The sequence below is a fragment of the Poecilia mexicana genome, unplaced genomic scaffold (assembly GCF_051168715.1).
Source record: "Poecilia mexicana isolate PSO_F unplaced genomic scaffold, ASM5116871v1 scaffold_11, whole genome shotgun sequence".
NCBI lineage: Eukaryota > Metazoa > Chordata > Actinopteri > Cyprinodontiformes > Poeciliidae > Poecilia > Poecilia mexicana.
This window is the reverse complement of record NW_028263380.1, coordinates 10888283-10901064: the sequence shown is the minus strand read 5'-3', so window position 1 is coordinate 10901064 and position 12782 is coordinate 10888283. Positions and strand designations below refer to the sequence as shown.

General features: G+C 40.1%; 3 protein-coding genes across 3 annotated transcripts; 1 reads left to right on the top strand and 2 right to left on the bottom strand.

Moving 5' to 3' along the window:
• Positions 1 to 244: 244 nt before the first annotated feature.
• On the bottom strand, positions 245 to 4143 carry LOC148156411 (uncharacterized). Its single transcript, XM_088010182.1, has one exon. It carries the CDS (start codon positions 4063 to 4065, stop codon positions 1528 to 1530), a length of 2538 nt encoding a protein of 845 aa, XP_087866308.1. The 5' UTR covers positions 4066 to 4143; the 3' UTR covers positions 245 to 1527.
• Positions 4144 to 6998: 2855 nt separating this feature from the next.
• Positions 6999 to 9385, bottom strand: tfpi2 (tissue factor pathway inhibitor 2). Its single transcript, XM_014997421.2, has 5 exons — positions 9251 to 9385; positions 8930 to 9100; positions 8344 to 8523; positions 8033 to 8206; positions 6999 to 7661 (listed from the first exon to the last, which is right to left on the bottom strand). The coding sequence occupies exons 1-5, from the start codon at positions 9324 to 9326 to the stop codon at positions 7579 to 7581; spliced, it is 684 nt and encodes a 227-aa protein (XP_014852907.2). The 5' UTR covers positions 9327 to 9385; the 3' UTR covers positions 6999 to 7578.
• A 2127-nt stretch (positions 9386 to 11512) lies between these two features.
• On the top strand, positions 11513 to 12381 carry gngt1 (guanine nucleotide binding protein (G protein), gamma transducing activity polypeptide 1). Its single transcript, XM_014997423.2, has 3 exons — positions 11513 to 11555; positions 11689 to 11787; positions 11952 to 12381. The coding sequence occupies exons 2-3, from the start codon at positions 11692 to 11694 to the stop codon at positions 12075 to 12077; spliced, it is 222 nt and encodes a 73-aa protein (XP_014852909.1). The 5' UTR covers positions 11513 to 11555; positions 11689 to 11691; the 3' UTR covers positions 12078 to 12381.
• Positions 12382 to 12782: the final 401 nt, after the last annotated feature.

The window sequence follows — 12782 nt, the reverse complement described above, 5'->3', positions numbered from 1 at the left end:
GACGAAATCAGGGCTCAATTTAGGAGCTTCAATTTTTGGCATGTCTCCACTGTTGACATCAATTTCGAAATCTGGAATAGGGTCTTGTTGTTCTTCATCTTCTTCCATTGATGGTCTTTCAGCAGCGCATTCCAAACGGTCCAACTCAACCTCGGGTGCAAAAGTGTTCCAAGCGTTACGAACTGGGCCTGCTTTCTCAGTTCTTCCATAATCTTGTCAATTTTCTTACCTTTCCCTTCATACCTTTTCCGGTTGAAATCCACATACTGTTTTACCTGATACCTACCTCGGGAACCATTTTTGTAAAAGGCTTCATACGTTGTGTGTTCCTCATTTCTAAGGTCCTCATCTCTTCTGTGTGGAAAATACAACTTCAGAAGTCGTCTGTAAAACTTTTCGGGGGTTTTTTTCTCAGAGAAACGAGTAAATCTAATTACTGCAGGTTTGCCCATAGTTCTTTTCTGGATGTATCCTGCATCATTAAGGAGGGGAATTGCATTTGGCCCTTCAATTTGTCTACCATATAGAACCCTGTATTCTGACGCAAATTCTGCCAGGCACATGTGTTCAAATTCCAACGTTTGCGGTCGGTTAAGGTATTTTTCCGGCAATCCTGTCATCCAAACATCCTCCTCATCTGGGGACATGTTCATGAGTTTACTCATGGGAAGGCTCATTTTCATACCGTCTTCATCTGTTTGAAGAAAAAGGACACTGCGCGAGGACTTTTTGAGAGGCAGGCTACAAGTGCGCGCAACCGATTCTTGAGCACTAACCTCTCTATGTTTTGAATAAGCCTGCATAATCTTTTTCATCTCATCGCGTTGGTTGACATTGGCCGTCTTTAAATCATCGACAACAGATTTGAGGAACTGCGCCATTTCGTGCTCTGGCTTGGCTATGTATGACATCATGTACTCAATGCAGCTATACTCATCAAGCACATACTGAATGTCCATGTTGGCATTCCGTGCACGTAGAAGATCAGGGTTGTACGCATTCACCCAGCTGTCTTTAGGATCACGTTTCATCATTACCACCATTCCAGAAGTGAGAGCGTCAACATGGCCGTTGTACTCAGCTTTGGTCATGTTACAAGCCTGGAGTAACTCTTCCAAATCCCTGAAAGATGATTTCTCATCCTTCAGTAAATCCCTAATTGGTTTCAGTTTCTTTTTAGCCTCTCTTTGTAGATTTGACACAAATCTTGATCTGGATTTTTTTAACTTTCTCCTACCTTTTTGCTTAGATGGCTTTGCTTTTTCGTCATCATTTTCCAGATCAATGTCGAATACAGGGACCGTGATTCTGGTGCGTTCCATTGGCAATTTGGGGAATCCAAATCGGCATTCAACATTACCTTTTTTGCAGGATTTTGAGTGCTTTTTGCTGTGCATTTGAACCTCTGTTACAATTTTGTGGAGCTCGGGATCTTTGGTCTCATCAGGCAACTGACAGGATATGTAACGATCTATGAACTTTATCACTTCATCGCAACATGAGGGGTCTTCCATTTCAGGTGTGTCCTTAACCCATATCACAGCATGTATATGGGGTGATACTTGGAGAAAGCACAACACGGCGGGATTCATCTAACGTGTTTATTCCTGTGGGGAAATGTACAGGATACGCTTTGGCTTCAAGCCTTAGAACACTGAAGAAGGACATGGGCTTGTTCCCCTGGGCCGGCACAATGATAAAAATTCCCTCTCCATAAGACAGTACTTCCTGTGCTATGTCAGGAGGCTGCATGCAAGTGTCCAAGATCAGACCAGGTCGAAGTGCCTGATGCTCTGCCCCTATGTGATCAGGTTGCTGGTCTGCTGCTGCATCCATTTCAGTCTCCTCTGCTTTCGTATCCAAGTCCTCATCTGGCTGGTCCTCTTGGAAATCCTCAAATGTGGCACCTTCATCTATACTTACATCTTTGTAGTCCGGATGACTCTCTTTAAGCTTTCTCAGTCCAGCTAAAACATTTTTCATGTTGACTGTGTAAAAGTATTGATAACCTTTGTACTTTGTTTTCCTCTTCAGCTTTACCTGTAAAAGCTGGGCTTCCGCACGGGGCCTCGGAAGACTGTTTACAACGGTTTCCATGTCGGATGGAACACAGACAACTGCTCCATGTATTGCCCTTTGCTGTCCCTTGGGCAAGGAAACTATTTTTGCAAAAGGTAGAATTTTTGCAATTAATTGCCTTTCAAGTACATTCAATTCTGCAAGCTCTGTGGGAACAGGAGCTAAATGAAGGTTATTGGCAGCAGCAATCGATGGCATCTTTCCCCTGCTTAGATGGCTGTCACACGTGTAGCAGATCCATTCCCCCATCCTCTCTTTGGGTACAGAACATGGGGTTGAGCAAGCAGATCCACACACATGAACATACGTACCTGTTAGACAATCAGCTACCACACGCATATTCTTGGTATATTTATCTCTTTTACAGTGCTTCACTTGATTGGGGAAAAGAGCTCTGTGACAAGAAGTGCAAACATATGTGGGTCCGTTTTGAATGTTCTTATAAAAGTTTTGTATTGCAGCTTTCATTTCGTCACTCATCAGGGGGCGTGGAGTTTCAAGGTGAAAGTGTACATTTCTTTTGTATTTCCTTCTGATCCGCAAAGCATGCTGCAATTTGAGATTTTTGGAAATTGCTTCCCTAGATAGCCTGATTCTCCTGTTGGCATCACACTTTTTATTATGTCTGAACCGATAATCAGGCTCTCTGTGATACTTTCCCCTCATATACTCACTCATTGTTTTTTTGTGTTGGCTTCTAAAGACTGGGTCGTTTCTGAATCGATTCCTGATGTATGATTTTTGTCTGCTTCTAAACTCAGGATCATCTCTGAATCGATTCCTGATGTATGATTTTTGTCTGCTTCTAAACTCAGGATCATCTCTGAATCGGTTCCTGTTGTATGACTTTTGTCTGCTTCTAAAGACAGGATCATTTCTGAATCGATTCCTGATGTACGATTTTTGTCTGCTTCTAAAGACAGGATCATTTCTTAATCGATTCCTAATATATTCAGCCATGTAGGCTTTATGACTGGCTCTGAAGCTGGGGATAAAGTTGAATCTGTTCTTCATATAATCAATTTGTCTCTTTCGAAAAGTTGCATCTATCCTGTATCTATTCTTGATCTGATTCTTCCTCTGTGCTTGATGTAGAATATATGTTTCTTTTAAGGCCTGTAGCTTTTTGGTCCTAAATGTATGAGATTTTGCATATCTTTCTTTTTCAGATGAACTCTGTTTCATTTTATTTGCTACATTTTGTCCTAGTTGTATTTTGACCCTGTTCCTAATTTTTCTTCTTGTGGCTTTTGGCACTTTTGACACATTTGGAACAGTTTGAACCGTCTCCTCTAATATGTTTGCAACTTCCCTAAGCCAAGGAGGAATTTCCTCTTCAGAGGTGCTCTCTGTTTTGAAAACAGTTGGACTTACTTTTGTGCCTCCAGGTGGAATGTTCTGAAAGGCAGAATCCTGAGAAGAGCCGTCATTTTCCCTGACAAAACCTACTGGCACAAACTCATAGGTGGCATTGGGTCCGCGGTTACGAAACAACTTGTGGAGATGGTTGACCATGTCAGACAGATTGCAGAAAGTCACCATCACTGCAGTACCACTGGGATGCGGCAGGCCTGCTGAATTTCTTGAATGGGAATCAAAAACTCCAAACCGACCGCTTCTGTCCCTGAAAACTGCAATGCACTCTGGAGTCACCAAGAGAAAAGCATGGGTGACATTTTCCAACAGACATTCCAGTTGCAGGGCAAGAGGCAAACCCAACTGTCGAGATCCTTGAGGGCTCCCGCTCTGAGCAAAAACATGACCTACTCTCAAACCAGTGGTGTGTACTGCATAGATGTTCACATCTGTCAGTACATGGTCAGGCATCTCTTCAAAAGTCAAGTGATCGTCACGAAATGTTCCATCACTGATCAGTTGCTGTTTAACGCCGGTATAAAGTTCGTCTCCTTTTTCAATCACTCTGTCAAGCAACACTGTGTCAAACTGCAACCCCTCATTGTGGTAAGCTAAAAATGTGAGTGCCATGCATGTGCACTGGTGATTACGGGAAAATGCTGCATACCTCCTGTCTCCCTGGGAATGTGAAGCACTTACCAACAGGACTGGTGGACCGCTGATCCCGGGTTCCAGCGCAGAAGCCTGTAACATTCAAAAAAATAACATTTCAGTATTTATACAGATGACATTTCAGTATTTATACAAATATTCAACTAATGACTACCTACCACCAGCAAGGCCTGATGTAAACACATTTTTGGCAGTTTAGAAATCAATTATTCTGATGATCAATAGGTTAACTGAAATAAAATTTTAATAAAGTAACATATTGATAAATACCATCATTACACAGCAGTTTCGGATCGGATTACCAAATAAATCCATATGTTCATATTTGTGCATCTCAAATGAACTTTTCTTTACTTTAGAAATTAATCTGTAACATTGGCTAAGTTTTTTAGCCAATCTGAAAAACAAAAACCCTATTTTTTTGAAATTATATTAGATTAAACAAAAATTAAAAAAATTTTGTAGCTTTTTTGCTCATGTGAGTGACAGGATCTTTTGCGCCTTTGTCATACACAGAACCATATATGCCAACTTTTTACACATGTTGCAATGTTCCACCCATTTGTTGTGACTGAGATGGTAGGAAGGAGTTACCTGGCAGCTCCCATCCCGGACCTGGTCCTCCAGTGGCACGGAAGAGGACTCGGCGGGGGCCTCGACGTCCATCGGGGGGACCGGTCTCCGTGCCTGGCGACGAGCTGGGCTGGTGGTCTCTCTCGGCGCTCCCTCCATCTATAAATCAACAGAAGCCCTCAACTTGGTGCAAAGTGAACATATATCTTAAAATCTGTGATATGTTTTCTGAAACTGTGTCACACCTGCCGCTCCACCGGATTCAGCTTGGGGGGATCAGAAATTGGACGACGCCTCGGACTCGCCTTCTAATAAAAAATAAAAAAAAAAATAGAAGAAATTTTATTATTGTTAAAACTAACTGTGGCACATCAAATTCAAATGATTATTAAAAAAAATTTAAATACCTTCTTCCCCTTCGGAGAACATGGAGGTAGCGGAGCGTCACGGCCAGACGCAGGAACGATCCGGTCCATCTCCTCCAGCAACGCTGGGCTGAACCACACAGGATTCGGGGGGATGGAAGAGTCCAACAGGTCTCCCTGTAAAATAAGAAAAATTGCTTAAAATAGATTAATTTGTACATTCGCAGGTCAGTCACTGCTCTCCCTATGCATTGCTATGGCATGCCCCAAATATAAATGCTAGGTCCAGGATCAGACTGCTCCGAACTTTCATGTGAGGAAAGTTTGTGTTCAAAATTAGACAAATTCTCTCAGTTTGGAGTCCTGAACAGAATTACCACTGCTAGGGATCCTCTAAGGGTCCGCGAGCCATATATTGGGAAACTGTGTAGGGAAAATTGTACTTACTAAAAGTTCAGCAAAGAACTCACAAAATTATGCCACTAAATTACACCAACTAAAAATAAATGACACAAAATTCTAAGCTTGATATGTCATTTTGGGAAAGGCAGAGTAATCTTGATTCAATTATAATTACAAAATAAAAAGCACGCATTTTCAAGGGTAGATAATCAATAATAATCAATGAATAGGCCAGGATCTAATGAATGTGTCTAATAATGACATACCCAGACAAGATCCATTCCCTTACTACTGCAAATGTTTTAACAGGGCTGTGACATTATCACCCGCTGATGGGCAAAGATAGCAATTTGTTCTGATTAAAAGTTAACTACTGAGTCTAAGCTGATGATTTATGAGATCATTAGAGTCCTTTACAAAGGCAGGAGTTGTAAAACAAACAATAGCTGGTGTATGATCAATAGATGAAGTGTGATTCATTATGGTTGCAGTGTAATTAACAGTTTCAAGGAGGATTTTTAACATTTGTTGATTTCAGGTTGATGTTTGCTGACTGAAAAACAGCAACAAAAAAGTTTTCCTGAACAGAATTGATGGTTTTAAGATTACATCATCTTTGAGGAGACGCTTACTCACTATTGTAAAGTCTGCCTCTCTTGTAATCGTGTCTAACAGATGATTTAGCTTTCGTTATTCCAAGCTCAGACAGACACACTATAGCATTTCTTTGTTTCTAATAGTCGAGCAGCTGAGTAGCTTCTCCAGCGTTTTGCCATAAATATTTATAATCAGAAAAATCAAACGGTGCTCATTGCTTTTTATTCTGAGACGGAACAAAGTGCAGTTCCATATTTACATCCTTGCTAAAAAGTTTTGGATTACACTTTGAAGCACCGATCTGACGAAAGTGAAGTGCTGTAGACCAAAAACAACTTTAAAAATTAAAAATTTGTGTTTCTGGTAGAATATTTGTGCATTTGAATTTGCTGCTGTAGGCGCACTGGGCGCTGGGGCTGTTCTTTTTTTTTGTGGGTTGTTTTGTTTTGTTTTTTATTTTGTGATTGCATTATAATTGCTAAGGATTCTTTTTTTTAAAGCTCATTAGACACACTTTGAAAACCTGCAGCTTCCTGTCGCCTGAATATTCAAAGGCGTTCTAATGACCGTGCCACAGCAGCAGAGTTTACTGTCTTATGATTGCTTCCTTCCTCATTCAAGGCCATGCACAAGCAGGCAGAGATGGGCTCGAGTGCATTGCAAAGTATTACCTGATAAGGAAGGGAGACAGCGGCATTAGCCAAGGAGATAAAAGTGAAAGCGACTGAGAGAAAGAGCAGAAACCAGCCAAGCCTGTTTTTCTTTTCTTTTTTTTTCTTTGGCCGACTCAAATAAGACACTCTTTACGTTGACGTGCCAGCAGCGCTGCGTGACAGAGCATGATCATTAGGCTTGAATTCCCACGCTTTGAGTTTGTTAATTATTCGGGCACCAAATAAGTAGAATCTTTTGTTTAAAACAGCAGAATCAGTAAAAGTCCAAGAGAAAGCAGAATTCTTCATCATAATCTGCACATTTTATTTTTTTTAAAAATCAATAAAAATGTCCTTACATACATAACATACAGTTTTCATTTATAATGTAGCAAAATACATAATTAGGAACAGTGATGCACCTTCATGAGAGCCAGTCCAAGACCCTACGAAGAATTTGATTTCCAGGTGACATTATTTACCAAATAAATAGCAGTAAATAAATCGAAGAGACGAGATTCTTTTACTCCTTCACAGTCAGGAAAAGAAGGATATTGTCATCTGCATAGCTTGTGATTAGTTTGTGGCAGACATCAGTGGCAAACTTGTATATTTTCCACCAGAAATATACACTGACAATTAAAACAGAGCTGACCGCTAGTTTTAAAGGTCTTATGTAGCTACTCAGTTCACTTGTGCCTCTGGCTGGCACAGTATGATTGAAAACCTGTGTTTAAAATCACATAGAAATTTAAAAAAAAATTTATACACAGCATTCAAAGAGTTATTCTATAACAAAATACACGACCTGTCATCATGTTAGCTCAAAACAAACGTTGAGGACTTGTCCAAGTGTGAACTCCTGAGTGACATCAGGCCTTTTAGACCTGGAGCGGCGGGAGGCGATTGTTTCTATTTCGCTTCAAGCGCCGAAGTTTCCCATGGCTTGAGTGTTGTTTTGGTCCTGAAATAAAAAAAAAAGAAAGAAAATGTCCAGGATCTTGTTAGTATAGGTCACATGTCTGATGATAGCTGACTTTCTAAACCTCCAAACTAGAAAAACATGGACCTCACAAGAGACAGCTTTTGTCTGGTGTTCTCGAGGTCATGTGATAACAACTGGCTTTAGGATTTGATTTTGGAGGTCAAGGAGAGAATGTTTTCAGATACTGAGCATTTTTAAACCCTACTGATAGTTAAATCATCTGACTTTGCTCTTCTTCCCTCTGACTGAATTCAAACCCAGAGCACATGTCTGGGTTTGACCTGTGCTTTAAGCTGAATTGTGGCTGGTGAAACTTCCAACACACGCAACGCTAATTCACATTTTCACACCTCGAACACACACGTCCACGCAGCTCTGCTGTGACACAAAGTTATTGCTGCTTCCTCCGCAGCCCGTGTAGACAAACTCCTCGCACATCTTGGTAGCCGTGTTGTAGTAGTACCGGGTTATAGAGGCCGAACACTTCCCTTTGTCCAGAGGGTCCAGACAGAGCACAGCAATATCTGTGAAACACATACAAACATAATTGAGTTGGTTGCCAATTGCAGTCTGCGTTCCATTATATGTGTGTATATATATAAAAAAATAATTTTTTAAAATCATTTTATTTAATTTTTTTATTTAATCTATGAAATCTTACTTTTTTGGGGACTGCAGTACTCCAGGCAAGAGGGGAGGTCTTCAAAGCGATTGGAGTTTCCCCCACATCCCCCGTAGGAAAAGGACTCACACTGCATAGTGGTCATGTTGAAGAAATAGCGGGAAAAGAGGCCACGACAATGACCCACCTCTTTGGGAAACCTGCAGATTTGAGGAATCTCTGTAAGAAAGAGTAAGAAAAGAAAGGGTTGTTTAGAATTTAAATCACAGAACTACAGAGGTATATCAGATACCTTACTAAAAGAGTAATGTGAGGATCTCTGCAGGTTTTACTTATGGAAAGTTATAGAAAGTGCAATCACAACCAAAAGTGACTTTTGAAGGCATTTGGTTGTGCTGTAATTTATTTAGGGGTATCTGGATTAAACCAAGAAACACACATGGGGGTTTCATTAAAAAAAAAAAGAAAAACAGAAAACAGCTAATTTTATGAGGTTCTTTCTCATTAAAATCTGAAGACATATTGAAATTGTGATTTTGAGAGTAGCTGTTCAGTTTTTCATAATTTTTTTTTCATAAATTTTAACAGTTTACACTGTTGGTCTTACAATGAGAAGAGCGCTTACTTGGAATTCTGAAACATGTCTTCTGGCATTCCTGATAACTCTTGAAGTTGTTGGCATTTCCCTGGCAGCCTCCATAATAAAATATCTCGCACTTCTGGGTAACTATGTTGTAGTAATAGCGCTCGATTTCTCCTCTGCAGGGACCATTTTCCACTGGAAGCAGACATGCGCCTAGAACAAAACAACATAAAGTTATTATTGAGCCAATATGCAAAAAAAAAAAAACATAAATAAATAAAAATAGACTTAAACTTTCGCTTCAACATAAGTCACGTGACAGACATCGTTTTAAAACTTCAACTTTCGGGGTAAATATGTTACCTTTATTTCGTGACAACGCCAGACTACTGGAAAACGATGCAAATAACGTAAAAAACGCAAATAAGGCAAACTCCATGGTGCGAGCTGCTGTTAGTCTTTCCCCCTCTGTCAGTGCCGACCACCCCACTCACTTCAAGCTTTATAGCCACGAAGCGGGGGGTGGAATTGAAAGGCGGGGTCGGATGTTGTGACTCATTTCAAGGCGAAATTCGTGATTAATAAATTTGTGACATAAGAGACGTATTGCGTCGCGATATTTGCTTAAAGTTGTGACTAACGCTGTATTCAACCGAACTGAGAAAAAAACTGTATCCCTGAGTAGGTTCTAATGAAAAGGTTTTGTCTAAAGACGCGGATGATGATAATAAGCCTAAGATAATAAGAAATATGAATTAGCAAATGTTAACATTAATATAAAATATTAATATATTATACTCTGAGATGCACCTGCTTGACACGCCCTTTTTCACCCTAACCTTTACATGAACTTTAGTCACTTGCTTATCACCTGCAGCCACCTTCAAACATTCCTTCAAGGAAACATTATGTCCTGCTTTACCAATTAAACTCTAGTTATACACAACTCTATTACCATTCAAAGTCAATATTAACAATATCTTGTCAAATCTGATCAGTTTGACGCTACTGTCACCTCAAACCTCATTTTCCCCCTAATTCCATTTCAAACCCATTAACAAGTAATTTTGTGCTCACGTTTTGACAAAGTAAAAGGGAAATAATTTCCACATATCCTGAGATAAACAACCATTAGATGCTCAAATCTCTCATACATTCTTGAATGACAACTATGTAGCCCTGTCAACTCTCAGAGACCTCCTGTTGATATTTACTACATTTCATTACAACAAATTATGAGTAGAATATAGAAGACTACTTTAAGTCATATGCTGTCAAAACAAAACCAATAAAACTGCATAGGTATGAAACAGTAACAGGGTATAAATGACCAGCCTGTGATATTGCTGCTGGAAGTTCAGTTTACCTTGTCCTCCAGGGAGAAACTGGATGACTAAGGGGAAGTTGAGGTCATCACCATGGCAGAGGTCAATGAAGTTGCTGAAAACTTCCCTGGAAGAAGATTGCATTAAATAGATGAAATTGACCGAGGATCTGACATTATGAGAAAGCCATGGTTGATGATGGGTCTGTGTGGGGCTATATGGCAACACCCATAAAGTGTCAAAACAGGGTTGTGGTCCCAACACTTCCCTTGAGAAGTATATTTTAGGCTGCTGGAAAGGCGATTTCTACCAGCTGTTGATTTAACAGGAAAACAAGAATGGCTCTTTTTTTTTCCAAGGCCAAACAACTGTTGACCAGACCTTCACCTTTGCAGAGTTGCCTTTGGTCTGGAATAGTAAAGAAAAAAGAGAGAATAAACGAGGAGATATAATTTCCCAGCCCGCCTACAATCAGACCCTTAACTGTGGTCATGAGATATGGATCAATACCAGATCCTAGATACAAATGACTGAAACAAACCTTCTCCATGGCATGGTTGAACAGAACCTTAGAGATAAAATGAGTAGCTTTTCCATCTGAAGAGCTGGTCCTCCACTCAAACCAAGTCAGGTGTGGTGGTTTTGGTGTCTAATCAGGATGCCTTCTTGGGCCTTCCCCTCTGAGTTTTTTGTTGGCATGTTCCATTGGGAGAACACCTTGGGGACAGACTCAGAAAATCCCTCCTGAACCTGGAAACGCCTTGGGAACCCCAGAATGAGCTGGAGAATAATGAGCTGTAACACCAATGACCCCGTATTGAACAAGTGGAAGAGAATGGATAAATGAATAACTTATTATTTCTGGTCTTATTGATACCATTAATTTAGTATACTCTAGCTGCTGGTAGATGTGACATGAAAAAGTGCCATGCCGTCATGTTCAGACCAATGACGCGTCTCCACCTTCACAGGTAAGGGCTAAATACAGATTAGCCGACTTATCTAAATGACCTAATACATAAACACCACCCACTACCCCATATATCTGACTCTGAGGAACCTTTGGTCAAACAAGCTCAAATTTTGATTCGGTCTGTAATAAACAGTTTACAGATTTAAGTGCTTCTACATCAATGCTGATCAAACAGACACCTGTGAGAAATCCTCTCCTTCTTTGATGCTGTTCCAGAATAACTGGCGTGATCATTCAGTGGGCCCTCGTTTTAATCAGATTAGCAGATTAGAAATGTTGGTGCGGATTACTTTATAACCCAGATTGAGCGAGAGGAGAGGGATTCTTCAGTAGGATTTTGGTGGTGAAGGACCGCTTCCTGTGAGCATTCGTGAGTACCCTCTTTTCCTACAGATGGACTTATGCCGTAGTTGAAATGTCACTGAGAATCCTCAAGCCAAGATCTCATGTTTGTCATGTTGAGTGAGCATCAGGTTGGCTGAACTTTTCTGTTTCTTTTACAGAGAATGCCAGTCATAAATGTGGATGACCTGACGGACAAAGATAAGGCTGTGATGGAAGTGAACCAACTCAAAATTGAAGTAAAGCTTGAGAGGTGGTTGGTAAGTTTTTCTTACCCCTATCATTTCTACTTATAATTTATGTATGATGATGAATTTAATCTAAACACACACACACACACACACACACACACACAAGCTTGCAATTCATTTATTAGGAAAAATATCATAAACTCATGTTTCCACATGTCTGTCTGATCATTTAGACATCCAAATGCTGTGAGGAAATCAAGGAGTACATTCAGGCTGGAGTGGAGGAGGACACCCTCGTCAAAGGCATTTCAGAGGAGAAGAACCCCTTCAAGGAGAAAGGTGGCTGTGTCATCTGCTGAAATGGACCTGAGGAGCTTTTCCTATCTCAGATTAGTACCCAAGGACATTCTCCCGCCCCTTGTAAAGTGGATTTGCTGACTGAGAAGACTAGAAGGACATGATAAAGGCAGGAGTTATACAACTGCACGAGCTACCCTGTAAATGAATTTACCATTTTTTTGGGTCAGCTAAATTTTGTTCTGCACGAGTTCCAGCAACAATGCTTCCCTCTCACGTGATGTAAATAGTCTGAGTAAAATGGGCCTGTGTGTTGTTTCATGCACTGAAGCAACCGTCATTAAACGTGCATGTTGATAACTCAAACTGTCTCTGTGATTACCTTTGGGGTATTTCAAGTTAACCTACAGTAGGAGATGTGTAACACATTTGTCATAACGCTATCAGCATTATGGACATTATGTACATTTGTAGTATTATCAAAGAAAAGCATATTTCATTGTTTAGCTGATGATGACATTATTCCTGGACAGTAAAAACATAACTAACTTTTGTATTTTTTTTCTGTAGTGCATAATTTTGAAGTTCAAGTCTAAGGACACACAAATTGCAGTATTCTGTACATCTATATGCATAGATATAGATATATCTATAGATAGACAGACAGACAGACAGACAGACAGACAGATAGATAGATAGATAGATAGATATCACAATTTGGGGAAAAAATTCAGTTTTCTACGTAATTACCTAATAAACTGTAACCG

Excerpts from the sequence above, each read along its gene's own strand:
- tfpi2 (XM_014997421.2), bottom strand. The coding sequence starts at position 9,326 with ATGGAGTTTGCCTTATTTGCGTTTTTTACGTTATTTGCATCGTTTTCC. Across the intron at positions 9,101-9,250 it reads GGCGTTGTCACGAAATAAAG|GCGCATGTCTGCTTCCAGTG; the intron begins GTAACATATTTA and ends GTTTTGTTCTAG. Across the intron at positions 8,524-8,929 it reads GACATGTTTCAGAATTCCAA|AGATTCCTCAAATCTGCAGG; the intron begins GTAAGCGCTCTT and ends TCTTTCTTACAG.
- LOC148156411 (XM_088010182.1), bottom strand. The coding sequence starts at position 4,065 with ATGGCACTCACATTTTTAGCTTACCACAATGAGGGGTTGCAGTTTGAC.
- gngt1 (XM_014997423.2), top strand. The coding sequence starts at position 11,692 with ATGCCAGTCATAAATGTGGATGACCTGACGGACAAAGATAAGGCTGTG. Across the intron at positions 11,788-11,951 it reads TAAAGCTTGAGAGGTGGTTG|ACATCCAAATGCTGTGAGGA; the intron begins GTAAGTTTTTCT and ends CTGATCATTTAG.